This window comes from Calliphora vicina, chromosome 2 (assembly GCF_958450345.1).
Source record: "Calliphora vicina chromosome 2, idCalVici1.1, whole genome shotgun sequence".
Lineage (NCBI taxonomy): Eukaryota > Metazoa > Arthropoda > Insecta > Diptera > Calliphoridae > Calliphora > Calliphora vicina.
In genome coordinates, this window is record NC_088781.1 from 22,233,464 (window position 1) to 22,249,714 (window position 16,251).

The following is a 16,251-nucleotide window of genomic DNA, read 5'->3' on the forward strand; positions in this document are numbered from 1 at the left end:
TATTCCCACTATTTACATATACTTACTAAATATAAAACGAATTTTATTGGCAAAATAAAAACAGAAATCATTTTTAAAATATAAATAAATAATTTATTTTTTTAAAACATAAAATATGGCTTAAAAATAAATTCTAATTACAGTCTATTAATAATAAAATATATATTTACTGGCTAATACTAATTGAAAATAAAAATTATGAAAAATAAAATTCACGAAATTATAAACATAGATAAATACACATAGCTCGGAAACTCTCCTGTCAAAGACCTAACTCAGTTGTCAAAAACCTAAAAGGTATTAGTAAAAAAAAAATCTATGTGAAAACATAATGTGTGTGATTATTTTGAGTAATTTTTTGGTTTGAGTTTGTTTAGTATCCGTTCTATGTGTATTTCTCTATGATTATAAACACCAAATAAAATAGAGTATTTCAATGAAAAATTAAATAAAATTGTTTAACAATAATACAAAATGAATATTAAATATTTACAAAATTTAGAATTAATTTATACGATTTGAGCATTTATTACGTAATGTATGTATGAGTGTGTGTGTTTGAGTATAGAAATGCTAATCACTATTTAAATACCTACAACGACTCTATTACTAATTATTTAAAATCAAAAAAATGAACAAAAGAAGTAAATTTAGAAATTATAAAATTAAAAATGAATTCAAAAAACAAAAAACTTAAAATACAAATAAATGAATTAGTAAATAATGAGTCATGAGGGTGATAAAGTAATAAAACAATAAAAATAAAATCACACACTATAAATATTAATAAAATTTGATTTGATTGACCTGACTGACTGACTTACTAAATAAATGAATGACTGAGTAAACTTTTTGTTTTGCTTACTTACTTTTAAACTACAAAATAAAATCATTATTGTCAATTTTATACTTATTATTTTGCAGGAGCATTAGACCAATCCTCCTCAGAGGGTGGCTGATAGTCTAAAGAAAGCTTTTCAAATTTAGGCATAGAGTTTGATTGATGCTGCACACCATAGACATCAATGAATTCAGCATCGGGATTAAGTGGCAAATCGGCAGCATCATTGACGGCAATGTCATTGGATAAATCAATTGGTACGACATCGTAGACATCAATATCGTTGCTCAAATCATTTTGCTCATTAGTTGGCTCATTAATGCTGCCCCATTCATCATTGAATGTTGGATGCATTTCAGGGGCGATGGCATCTTCATCATCTGAAGATGATTCGTCTTCGCGTTCTTTGTTGCGTATGGCAGCTGAATAATTTCTTGTATTTAACTTTTTCTTCAAATTGACAATTTCAACATCAGCATCTGCATTTGCATCTTCGTCATCGTCATTCTCATTATTTTGTTGCTCCTTGTCAGAGTCGTCATCGTCAGCGTTGTTGCTACTTGATGATTCATTTAAATTGTCATTTACTTCCTCTTCTGTATCCTCATTATTTTCAATTGTATGTTCAACTTCTGGATTTTCCACATTGTCAATATTGTCGACGACATCGTCGTTGTCGTCGTTGTTGCTGTTATCGTTGTCTTCAGACATATTGGTTTCAAATTCGTTATTTCCGTTTCCGTTGGCTCCCTGCAACTCTTCTGCAGCTGAATATTCCTGTTGTTCAAGACTATTGTCTGTAACAAATGCAGCGTTTATGTCTTCTGTTGTTGGCAACATAGTGGTAGTATCAACTGTTGTTGTCGGTATAGTTGTTGCTGCAGTAGTTTCAACAATGTTTTCCTTTTTAGCAATTGAGTGCTGTTGTTCGTTTTTATTATTACATTTTTTTTTTTTTGTTTTGTACAAAATATTTTTTAGTTGTTTGTGATTTAATGTTAATGTTGTGTGCCCAAGTTGTAGCAAAAGAAATGTGCAGAGAAGGTGCATAAAAAGAAAGAAAATAAAATTTAATTTTACATTAATTTGTATGCAATTATTTAACATGTATTTTTTTTTTTAGTAGTTAAATTTTATAAAAGAATTATTTTTTGTTGTATTAAAATTACCTTAACGTGCGTTAATAATGCGTTGTTAAACTTGCCGGCTTGAAATTTTTTAAATTTATGTTATTTTTAAGCAAGTTTCATTGTTTATTTATATTGTTAGATTTGTAGATTAAAAGAGAGAACTAGAGAAGAGTAGAATATATAAAAGCTTTAAATAAAGCTTATATTAGTAAAAAGCTCATTTAATTAAACATGCTCTTTATAAATTATGTATGTATGAGTTTTTTAGTAAAATGCTGTTATAAAGAAATTCGCTACTTAATTTTTATTAGAATGGTACTTTTAATTTGTCTTAATTTATCGTAAAAGTGCCCTAGAAATCTCTAGTAGAACAGTAGGCGGTTCGGCATGTTACCATTGACGAGTATTTAGACTTGGAAAAAACCTAAAGTGTTTTGATATTGATATTACAGACATAGTTGACAAAAAAAAATCAAAAACTCAAGAGCACATTCATATGCAACCATCATCAGTATAATAAAGGAATCATTGCCTCACTGTCACATCAACGTATGACCATAAAAACAAAAAGAAATTATAGGCAATCAAGTATGACTATATGATAACCTACATCTGATTTTGTTTGTATCAGCACTCAGGTGATGACCCCTACTCAGGCAATGATTATCTTGCAACTTAGAAGGTTATGAGAGAGAGGATAGAGGAAGAAGTTTTAGTGGACTTATGATTTGAATTTTCCTATATTGTACAGGAAAGACTTCACCAGGAAGCTTAACCACATACAGACTGTTCGTTTAAACACCAAATTGTACCTGTAATGTGTTGTGCAATCCACTTCCCAATCCATCACGAACTGATGAGCCCTTGCCGAAGAACGTGTATTGTGTAAAAAATATATGTATGTATAATAGTCAATGTCGATGACATTCGAATAAAAATGAATCGAATAATTGAGGAAAAACTATATTTTTTATTCAAATGAATAAAATTTTTCAATTTAGAATAAAAAAATAAAATTCGAACAATAATAGTCGATTAATCGGGTTGACATTCGAATAAAAATTATTCGAATAATCGAGGAAAAATATATATTTTTATTCAAATGAATAACTTTATAATAAAAAAAATTCAATTCGATCAATAAAACTCGATTAATCGGGATGACATTCGATTAAAAATTATTCGAATAATCGAGGAAAAAATATATTTTTTATCCAAATGATAAAATTTTTCAATTTAGAATAAAAAATTAAAATTCGAACAATCAATCAATTAATCGGGTTGATAAAAACTTGGATAAAAGAATTAAATTTATTCGAATAATCGAGGAAAAAATATATTTTTTATTCGAATGAATAACTTTTACAATTTAGAACAAAAAATTAAAATTCGATCTTTAAGAGTCGATTAATCGGGTTGACATTCGAATAAAAATGATTCGAACAATCGAGGAAAAATATATATGCATTTTTTATTCGAATAAATAACATTTTACAATTTAGAATAAAAAATTAAAATTCGATCGATAAAAGACGGTTAAAAAAAATTATTCGAATAATCGAGTAAAATATATATTTTTTATTGAAATGAATAACATTTTTCAATTTAGAATAAAAAATTATTCAACAATAAAAGTCGATTAATCGGGATGACATTCGAATAAAAATTACTCGAATAATCGAGGAAAAAATATATTTTTTATTCAAATGAATAGCATTTTTTAATTTAGAATAAAAAATTATTCGATTAATAAAACTCTGGTTGACATTCGAATAAAAATTATTCGAATAATCGAGGAAAAAATATATTTTTTATTGAAATGAATAACATTTTTCAATTTTAAATAAAAAATTAAAAATCGAACAATAATAGGGTTTAATCGGGTTGACATTCAAATAAAAATTATTCGAATAATCGAGGAAAAACTATATTTTTTATTCAAATGAATAAAAATTTTCAATTTAGAATAAAAAATTGTTCGATTAATAATAGTCGATTAATCGGGTTGACATTCTAATAAAAATTATTCAAATAATCCCGGAAAAAATATATTTTTAATTTGAATTAATAACAGTTTTCAATTTAGAATAAATAAATATTTGATCAATAATAGTCGATTAATCGGGTTGACTTTCGAATAAAAATTATTCGAATAATCCAGAAAAAACATATGTTTTATTCAAATTAATAACATTCTTCAATTTATAATTAAAAATTTCAATTCAATCAATAAAAGTCGATTAATCGGGTTGACATTCGAATAATCGAGGAAAAATATATTTTTTTATTGAAATGAATAACATTTTTCAATTTAGAATAAAAAATTATTCGATTAATAAATGTCGATTAATCGGGAATAAAAATTATTCGAATAAACGAGGAAAAAATATATTTTTTATTCAAATGAATAACATTTTTCAATTTAGAATAAGAAATTAAAATTCTATCAATAATAGTCGATTAATCGGGTTGACATTCGAATAGAAATTATTGGAATAATCGAGGAAAAAATATATTTTTTATTCAAATTTAGAATAAACAATTATTCGATCAATAATAGTCGATTAATCGGGGAAAAATATATTTTTTTGTTAAAATGAATAACATTTTTCAATTAAGAATAAAAAATGATTCGATCGATAATAGCCGATTAATCAGGTTGACATTCGAATAATCGAAAAAATATATATTTTATATTAAAATAATATAATAAAAATTATTCGAATAATCGAGGAAAAAATATATATATATATATTTTTTATTCAAATGAATAATATTTTTCAATTCAAAATAAAAAAAATATTCGATCAATAAAAGTCGATTAATCGGGTTAACATTCAAATAAAAATTATTCAAATAATATAGAATAAAATATATTTTTATTCGAATGAAAAACATTTTTCAATTTAGAAAAAAAAAAATTTCAATTCGATCAATAAAAGTCGATTAATCGGGATGACATTCGAATAAAAATTCATCGAATAATCGAGAAAAAATATATTTTTTTTATTCATATGAATAACATTTTTTAATTTAGAATAAAAAATTATTCGATTAATAAGACTTTGGTTGACATTCGAATAAAAATTATTCGAATAATCGAGGAAAAAATATATTTTTTATTCAAATGAATAACATTTTACAATTTAAAATAAAAAATTAAAATTCGAACAATAATAGTCGATTAATCGGGTTGAAATTCGAATAAAAATTATAAATGAATAAAATTTTTCAGTTTAATATAAAAAAATTATTCGATCAATAATGGTCGATTAATCGGGTTGACATTCAAAAAAAATTATTCGAATAATCGATTAAAAAATATATTTTTTATTGAAATGATTAATATTTTACAATCTAAAATAAAAAATTAAAATTCGAACAATAATAGGCGATTAATCGGGTTGACATTCAAATAAAAATTATTCGAATAATATCGAATAAAATATATTTTTATTCGAATGAAAAACATTTTTCAATTTAGAAAAAAAAAAATTTCAATTCGATCAATAAAAGTCGATTAATCGGGATGACATTCGAATATTCATCGAATAATCGAGGAAAAATATATATTTTTTATTAAAATGAATAACATTTTTCAGTTATGAATAAAAAATTAAAATTCGATCTATAATAATCGATTAATCTTTGACTTTGGAATAAAAATTATTCGAATAATCGAAAAAAATGTATTTTTTGTTCAAATTAATATAATTTTTCAATTTAGAATAAAAGATTATTCGATCAATAATAGTCGATTAATCGGGTTGATATTCGAATAATCGAGGAAAAAAAATATATTTTTATTCGAAGTCGATTAATCGAATAGTCGAATAAAATAAAATTTAATTACAGACGTGTAACTTTACCATGATAATATCAGATTTATTACTTATATTTTCAAACATAAATTGCTGCCTCCCTAATACTGCAAATCATCTGTTGATCTACGTTTATATTTATTTAAATTCTTCATTGTTACTCTTTACTCTACCTCTTTGCTAAAAGTTTAATTTCTCTTAAAAAGCCAAAAGCTTACTTTTAATTAAAACAGCTTTTTTAAAAATTATACTGAATACTCGTATTCACATTATCTCACTACAACTATTTGGTATGCATGATTCATCTTTTTTTTTTCCTCATTATGTGTTTGAAATATATTTTTTTTTGCTTCAATATTTAACTCTACGGAACAAATAAAAATATAAACAAAAAAAATAAAAACAATTTTTACGAGACAGACGTTCATATGAGTAGTAAATGTTTTGTAGTATTCTTATACATTTAAATAAATCTTGGCGAAAAGTGACGTTTATAGTTTTTAAAATTAATTTAAAAGAATTGAGACATTTTATGAATTAATGAATATGATAAACTATTTATTTGTATAAAGTGTTTTGATTTTATTAGATGCAATAAACTTTTTCATTGAATGTTTTGATTTAAAATATCAAATTAAAACGGTTGAGTTTAATGATCGGGAGTTATTTTTTATTAGATGTATTTAACAATATAAGAATTTAATTATATATCTACAATAACCTCAAATGTGGTTTTTGTATTGCTGAGAAAAACCAAAACTGACTACTGGGTTGATCTATAGAAAATAAGCAATATCAAAACTGAGTTATTAAATTGCATATTAATATAATTACACTATCTTTATTTGTTTAACATTAATTAAGCAATCGTTTCAACTATTTTGAGGCTTATGCATTAATTGATATACAATACATTAAAATTACCTTTCATTTGATATACAATACATTACGTCTGTTAACATAAATCTTGCCTAATATCGAGGCAATCGTAGGTTTTTGATCATATCTCAGCCATTTATGCACTGATTTTGCTGATTTTAAATACCAAAATGCTCAAGCATATATCTGATATATTAAAGTAAGACTTGGATCCGTCAGATATATGGGTTATTAGGAATGATGATTTCTACAGACATCGTTATATGAAAAAATAATTCGAAATCTTCCGATAATGATTTCATTACTTTAAACCACTGAACTACACATTATATGTTAAATTTATTTCATTCTTTATACAATTTTTTCCTGCGTTACGTACTACCGCTGTATGTCAACAACACTTTACATTTCTACTGAAAACTGATGAATATTAACTGGGGATTTCTCAGAATTCTATTAATAATACCAATTGATGAACACAGTTGAGAACAGCAAACGCCTCAATGGATTGATGAATGAATGAAATGAAAGACAAAATGACATGGTAACCGAGATTTACAGTATGTTTAAGCCAGCATATTTAAACGATTATTAATAAAGAGGTAAAAAATTAAATAAAATCCAGCAAATTGCTAGTTTCAGGTGATGACAACAACTGATGCAGAAGATAAAGTTGAAATTAAGTGATTTGTTTTTTATAAAAAATTTATAATTTTTAATAATTATTAAATATTTTATATGATTTTTTCTATTTTAATGTAGTTGTTTTTATTGTATTTTTTTGATTACATTAATATGTAAATATTTGTAAACGAATATTAATAAATAATAAATATTTAAATATGTATTTATGCACTAAAGGCAAAAAAAATCTTGAATTGAAATCTATAAAAAATGGACAGTTAATGTCATGTGGCTTCCTATAACCCACCCTGCTTTTCATGGAGAATATAAAAAATAAACTATTTTTAATTAATTCAAATGTTGTAGTTATATTTTATTTTTTTATGTTAAAATTACTTATTATATTATTTGTATTTTTTTTTTATAATTCAGCTTGATTTAAAATGTCAATAATTTAATTTTTATTGTTAGTTTTTCTTTTTTGTTCAACAAAAAAAAACTAAATGAATTATCTATGTTTGAAATAGTAAGCAAAAACGAAACTTGAAAGCACTCTAATTGGAATAGTTAGGGTACTTATGATTAGTATATACAAGTGGGGATTCCCAGCATTGTGAATTTATGCAAAACAAAAAACAAAACAAAATTGCCAAAAAAAACACTTTCTAAATCTGTTGCCTTTTTCTAATTCTGGCTTTGGGTTTTTTTATATAACAAACACTCAGGGAATACCCCATAAATATAAAGTTATGAGATGGAGGAAAGAGGGAGTAGTGTTTGTGGACGTTTGACTAGAACTGATAAATATTATATTCCGCCGTGAAAAGAATTTTCCCTATAATGTTCATACATACGCCTATTTGACCGCAATGTTCCCTCATCAGTTCAAAGCGATGATGCTGATGATTTAAAATCAAATGCTGAAAGTTTTAAATCAAATGCTGAAAGTGGTTTTAAGCGGGAATTAGCTTTATTTGAAGCAAGTAGCAATCGGAGAAAAAAATTAGATTGTCTTTATAATGCTTTATTAACGATAAAGCCACCACCTGTTTAAAGCGAAAGAGTTTTCTCGGTGTCTGGAAACTTTGCCACTAAAATAAGAAATAATCATATGACTTACTGAATGCATTTTGAAAACTCAAACTGCATTACAAATGCAATTAAAATATTGATCGACAGTGAATTATAAAGGTACTCTATTACCAGGACAAGAGTACTACATCATGAATATCGCTAATATTTAAGTTTATAGTAACAAATGATCTCCAAATATTTGAACCAACATTTTTTTTTGTTTTAGTAGAATTGAATTGTAATGTATTGTTTTTAATTTTCTTTTAATAAAATTAAACAATTTTGTAAAATAATATTCTTTTTTACTTATTTTTCTAGTTGAAAAGAAGTTCCCGGGATTCTATCCGGGAAACCCCAAACCCTAGTTCCGAATGAAAATGCGAATATTATGTATAAGACTACTTATGTCTGTTAAACAACACCCGTGAAAATATCTATAAAATAAGGATAGGCAGCCAACATTTCGACGATATTCTGGATTATCAATAAATTGGATAACAGTTTCATCTCCTATAAGATTCACCGCCCTTCTTTGAACCCGGTCTAGCAGCTCTAGGCTATACCTTGCAGCTCCGGCCCATATGTGGGAATTATATTCCATTTTTGGACTAATAAATGTAGTGTATATAAGAAGTAGGTCCTAAAAGTTTCCAAGTACCTAAAAGTTTCCTTCTCAATATCAAATATATGACGATTCCTACGGACGTCACACTGTATTCTCGTACCTATCCAGCAAAAATTTTGTAATGACAACTAGTTATTTCATGCATTCTTTTGTAAGGAGTGGTGGTTACCCAGCACATTATTTTATTTACTAGAATAAGTACTTATTTTTTTACAGGCTGGTAATGAACTTTTGCATTTAGCACAGCTATCTAGTGTGTTTGACTGGAAAACGGGAGGTTAGTGGTTCGCCAGGAGGAGAAAGAATAGAGCCTTGTGCCACACCCGGTCAAATGCTTTCGAAATGTGCGACCATCTTACTCTCTCCCATATAGTGTATTGATTAACACTACTTTTCTGAAAAATAAGCCTTTAAGTCCCCAGTTGAACGATTACTCCCAGTATGCAAAATGATTCGAAGTTATGTCGAAAATGAATCATTTTTTCGTAAAATTTTATCGATATCGACTTCGATATAATGTCGAGAATGTGCGGGTTTTCCTAAGTAGAGTGCAGAGCGATAAAGAGTAGAACATTTTTTATTATTCTGATTCTAATTTTTATCGATATACTATACCTTTTTCGGTATTAAAAATGTTCTAAATTGATTCGATTTCGATTAAATATATGAACAATTTCGAATACTTTATACCATCGAGCAATTTTTTCTTGAAATAATGCATATTCAATACCTTTATTATTATCCAATAATGTTGCGTTAGATGTGTTTTCATTTTCAAATGAAATAAGCTCTGCACATATTTCTGATGTTTGCTGATTATGAGATTCGAATTGTCAAAAAACAACATCAATAATTGGCTGCGCTTTTCATTTAAGACGTCTTTGATCCATTTTTCGTGTTAAACTATATTTTTATGAATATGTTATTGATAGGATAAGAAATAAAATTTTATTTTCTCACAAATTGACAAAAGAATAATATGTATGTATATGCATTTGTCCATTTTGTGCAAAAATAAAATTTGGCATTAAAAAAAATCTCGAACATTATTCGCCATTTCTATAAAATATTAAAATACGATATTCTAAAAAATGTAGATTGGATAGAGCATCATAATAAATTCATATTTTCGATTTTAAATCGAAATAAGTTCGATAAAAAGAACTGACTCGAAATGTTGCATACTGGGACTGTGGAAGTCATATTGTCTGTCATTAAGAAGTCTATTCGATTCTAAATAATTGCAAACATGCTCTCCTTACCCTTTTAAGCGCAGAACAAATTTCGATTGGGCGATAATTATACGGATTGGTGAAACACTAAGAATAGTTAGCGTAAATTCAATATTTCTATAAAAAAATATGTTAAATTCGTAAGGCCCTAGGGAAACCTGTATTAGTACTGTTTAGACGTTTTCTATTTTGAAGATATCCTTGTTGAGATGCCTTTATATGTACCTTATTAAACTTTAGTTTCTAAGAACAAAAATTAATAGCAGGTTTTCGGCCAAAATAATACGAAAATTTAACATTTCCCCAATTTTAAAATTCAAAATGGTTTAATTTTGGAATCGCAACTGATACTGCTTTCAAATTTATTTAGTATCTGCCTGTTTCTCTAAATGCGAACGAACATTTTCTTTCGTATTTTATATTGAAAACAACAACAAAATTTAAAATTTATTTGTTGTTTTCAATTTAAAATACGAAAGAAAACGTTCGTTCGCATTTAGAGAAACAGGCAGTGAGATTATTCTGTTTAACTTACAAAAATCAATTTATTGAAAGCAGTCATATATTATGAAAAAGCATTTGAATTTTTTAATGGGTATAACTAATAGTTAATATTTTAGACAAATTCCAAAAAATTCGCAAGCGTCGAAGTAGATCAACTCAGACATATACAAGTCTTAGTTACTCTAGTTTGAGACCCCACCGCTCCGCTCCTGAGAGGTTTTTGATCCATCTTCGAAAATAATAAACTGAAATATTCCTTTGCTACTCTAGTGTCAATCGGATCAGTCAGGTAGAATTGATAGATTCAACGATATAACTGCAAACAATAAATAGCATTTTTATTAATTCTATCGTTTTGTATTCAAATCTCAAATTTCAATTCACATATATTTGCTCACAAAGAAAACAATATATAAAAAACGTCATATTTAATCAATGGATCGATTTTGTTGACATTTTCTTTACAGCGTCTTTATGATTAACTGGAAGAAACAATAGGCTATTTATTATCAAATGGGCATGGTAGCTCTCATAAATAATAAATAGTTATTATCTAGTGAACTAACCAATAGCCTCATAATTTTGCATGATTTATTTCGTTTCCATTCTACATAGGTAGTATGGCTGAAAATGGGCGGCATTGGATTAGAGGGCGTTTGTGTGTGTTTCCCATTCAGCTATTCACGAATATCTGAAAAACTATAATTGTGAACGTTTTTAAACATTGTATGAACCAATTTTTTATTACTGCACATAGTTTGGCCAAAAATGTGCTGGATTGGAACAGTGGGTGGGTGTGCCACCTACCTAATAAAGTAGAGTATCTGAAGAACTATAATTAGTAGAGTCCTCAAACTATGTCTGCATCGCTATTTTATCATTTTACGTAGTTTGTTAGAAAATGGGCGGGTTCTGATTAGTGGGCGTGGGCCATCCCATAAAAAGAAAACAGTTATTATTAAATGTCAGGAGAACTATTATAGTTATATGATATGAGTAATTTTGCCCACTGCGCTTAATATATACATATATACCAATTAAATTGTTATTTTCAAATATCTGTAGAACTATAACAGTGAGATTCACAAAACATTGCGTGAGTTTTTTGCTACCATTGTACGTATTTGGGACCGGAACAAGTGGGGCGGCTCTTAGAGAGTCTTCAAACTATGTGTAAATTACTTTTATACCAGTGACCGATATTAAGCTAACCATATGAAGTAAATATTTATTATCTAATATCTGGAGAACTATAATAGTGAGTTTCTCAAAACTTATTTTATTATTAAAATTGACAAGGATCTGCTCAAGAGCTATGGTACCTACCATACAAATCTAATATTCATAATAGAATATTTTAGGAACTATTATAGTAAAAGTTTTCTAAATTTATTTTGTTTTTGTTCACAGTATTCGTTGTTCAGCTAAAAGTGAGGGGAATGGTAGCAGTGGGTGTGACCCACTGATTTGTATCTACTTACTAAAAATCCTGTGAAGTATTTTTTTTTTGTTACAATTTTGAATGAAATATTTATTATAACTAATTTTATATATATTTACTATATGTTACAAAATAATCTCCCAACTTTAATTTTGTGTGAAAAACACAACATTTTTTTAACTAATTAATATATTTATACAAAATTAGAGAATTTAATTCCTTGTACCGCAGGAATAATTAAATAATGTTATTATTTCCGTTTTTTGTTCTAAACTTTGTTTAAAAGCAAAAAAACAAGTAATTTAGTAATATGTATTTCAAATTTACAACGTTAACATCTTTATCTATACATAGATCATTTTAATTAAATTAAATATTGTAAACATGCATCTAAATCAGTGGTCGACATAAGCAGAACATATAAACTGGATTATAATAATATTTTTTGCTATTTTTTTCTGTTGTAGTCAGACCAGATATTGGTGGTTATTTTTATACCCTTTACCTTCTTGAGAAGGGTATATATAAGTTTGTCATTCCGTTTGTAATTTCTACATTTTTCATATCCGACCCTGATTTGATTTTGTCTGATTTTCTGTTGAAATCAATTTTCTGAAGAACCCAGATATCTTTGGGATCCAAATCTTCAATAATTCTGTCAGACATGCTTTTAAAATCAGCAAAATCGGTCCACAAATCAGGACAACCTCGACTTTTGACCTATGTCTGGATTACAAAGTCATTAATATAGACAATATGGATATCTAATGATAGATATTTCAAAGACCTTTGCAACGACGTATACAAAACCATAGTATGTTGGACCTACAATGGGTCAAAATCGGAAAAATATTTTTTTTCCCGATTTTTTTTTTCACCAAAAGTTTTTTTTCGCAAAATATTAAAAAAAAAAATTTTTTAAATTTTAAAAAAAACAATTCGAAAAACTTTTCTTCCAAAAAATGAAAAAACTGTTAAAAAAATAAATTTTTACCTAAAAATATTTAAAATTTGTATTTTGAAGTATAATTTGGTGAAAAGTACATAAGATTCGGCACAGCCGAATGTAGCTCTCTTACTTGTTATTTCTAATTTTATAATTTTTCTAAACTTTGTTGACAGTTGTGTTGTTAATGTTTATACTCTGGTGGTTATGAGTGCATACCACTAATTTTAATCAAAACACAGCCAGAGGACACGAATGTCGGCTTTTACAGAAAAACAACACGAACGCCAATAAACTCTCAACAAAATGAACTCAAAATAACTAAAATAACTGGCCTTAACTAGTAATTTTTCGTGATTTCCTTAATCCCGAAGCCCGGGAGTTTTTAATTTTAAATCCCGGGGTTTTCGGGATTTTCCAAATCCCGTTTTTCATAAATAAATAGGGGAAATTGTTATTTTTGTGTGCCTTTTTCATGCATTTTGACATTCTACTCGCCCGAATATCAGAAAGCAATCTACGAAAAATTTTAATAAAGTTTCCTCAAGAAACCATAAGTCTAAAATCAAATACTTTCTTGCGCATTTCGTCTTTTATCCAATAAAAAATCTATTAAAAAAAATAAATACTGAAATATCATTGGATAAAAGACGAAATGCGCAAGATAGGATTTGATTTTAGACCTATGGTTTCTTGGGGAAAATTTCTTAGAATTTTCTGTAGAATGCGTTTCTGCAATACGATTTTTACACGATAATGTTTATTATTATTTCTTCTTATATAATGTACTCATGAATTACTTTATGCTTTTTAGTTTCTAATAAAAATTAATTGCTTAATAAAAAAATTTCTTTCAATTGTAAAGATTCTTTACCAAATCCCGAACCCCGGGATTTTCAAAAATCAGTCCCGATTAGCATCTCTATCTGTAATCCATGCAGGTTTTTGCCATAATAAAAAACAGCAGCATATTTTCATTTAAATTTTTTAAGCATTTTCTCCATTTGGCTGACACTGATGTTAAATATGTGTAAACTGCCAAGCAAATTTGTTTTCAAAATTATTCATAGAAATACCATTAAAGGACATTAAATTTAAAACTTCTATTTTTTTTTGCTACTCCTTCGTTTTTCCAACCACTTAACAAATAAGAATTTCGCCATCTTAAACAACTCATTAATATTAAAATTTTGAAAAGAAAAGTTTATAAGTTGGTTGCTTAAGCAAAAAAAAAAAAAAAAACTCTAGAGCTGCTGTTTCTTCCACTTGCACTTACTTCATTTTTCCCTTAAATTACCTCAATTTTAAATGTGTTTTTTTTTCTCTGGTACTCTGCTAATTTCAGTCAAGTGTTGGCAGAGAAAAAAAAAACGAAACTTGCAAGTAAAACTTTTTAATATAAAAATGGTCTCAAACTGTGTATGAAATGAGCAAAATGAATTGCAGCAAAAAAAAAAAAAAATGGAAATCACAAAAGGGAAAGGAAAAAAGTCAGCAGGAGGGAGTACGTAATGAATATTATTTAGTTTTCAAAAATAATTTTACAACTCAAACATATGCATGAGCTAAGAGTGCAACAAAAAAGCAAGTATGTTGAATTACATGCAAGTAGTTGTAAGTCAGAGGGCATGCTAGAAAATAGCATGCATACACTAGACTGATTTGTGATTGTTTGATAAATAATAATTTAACTACCCCATCACAATTTGTGATTAAAATAAATTTAAATATGTTTGACATAAGTCTTTGTTTTTCAAATTATTCAACATCAATTTTAGTCCATAGGATTGCCAGTCTGTTTGTGTGTATAAATCACGCTCACCTCCAAAATACCAATATGAAATAAATAAGATTCATCTTAAATATTTATCATTATGCTAAGCAGTTTGTTATTGAAAATCAGTCAAATCAGATTAGTAGAACAAAAGTTATAAGCTAAAATATAAGACAATCTTGAAAAGGAAAGACCGTTTAATGTCCTTGTTGTTAAAATATGTATAAGTTTTGATTTTTGTGTTAGATATGTATTCACCTCTGATAAGAATGGTAAAATATTGAAACCTCTTCACTGACATTTTTCCAACCCAAGCTAATAATGTCAAACTATTTTCTTAAATTATATTTCTTTCACATGTTGACGCTACACCCAGAGAAAAAACTGCTTAAAATCAATAAAAACCATATTGAATCAATAAGAAACATTAATGAAAGTCTAGTAATGTTGAATATTTTTATTTCAATATGAAACGATATTAATTTAATGTTGAATATTAATGATTTATCGTATTTCAATATGGTTTTTCTATTATAATGAACATTATAGAATTCATATAACGCGTTCTTGTTTTTATGTTTGCAGTTTTTCCCTGAACTCTAATAAGCAAAAAAAATGTTGAAAAAATTGCCATATGATCATCAATATACCTACAATGTAGGTCCCACTTACTTAAATTTCTTTCATTACTTTATCTCACTTTTTTTTTTGTCTTTCCAAAGCTAAATTTAATAAACAGCAAAAATATTTCATTTATGCGACAATATTTTAATAAACTTATAATTGAATTTAATTAAAGTAAATAAAATCAAAAGCAGCAGCAGTAGCGGAAGCATCAGCAGCGCAAATTGAGTAAAAAAATAGATAGCCATAGAGAGAGTATTAAAATAAAACAAGAATTTATATTTTATGCAATTTATTAAATATTAACATTATTATTACTACATTATTACCAGCAACAAAAAAGCTGGGGGTATATTGATTTTATAATTCCGTTTGTAATACAACAGATTTACATTAGTGTATATATTCTGGATCCTCATTAGATTCTAAGACGATATAGCTATTTCCGTCCGTCTGTCTGTTGAAAAGACGATAGGGTCCAAACGAAAGGAACGAGAGGACGCTGAACTGAGGGGTTATATGGGGTAGGGTCAATTATGAATAATTCCTCATATAAAATTTGTTAATATCCAGCTTCATTGCTGGTCTCTTTTTAAAGAAAAGTGATCAATTGCCCACTGGATCGTACACTACATGGTCTAATACACACTTGTACATGTAACAATATGGATACCCAACACTACCCTCCCCACCACCACAGTGGTGAGAGCATTATGCGTGTGTGCTGATATTTATA

General features: G+C 27.1%; 1 protein-coding gene across 1 annotated transcript in view; it reads right to left on the reverse strand.

Moving 5' to 3' along the window:
* Positions 1-867: 867 nt before the first annotated feature.
* vir-1 (virus-induced RNA 1) overlaps positions 868-16,251 on the reverse strand; it is a 125,979-nt gene continuing 110,595 nt past the window's right edge. The window contains exon 5 of the mRNA XM_065499535.1: positions 868-1,762. Coding sequence (XP_065355607.1) covers positions 914-1,762 — 849 coding nt within the window. The 3' untranslated portion in view covers positions 868-913. The remainder of the gene's footprint in view (positions 1,763-16,251) is intronic.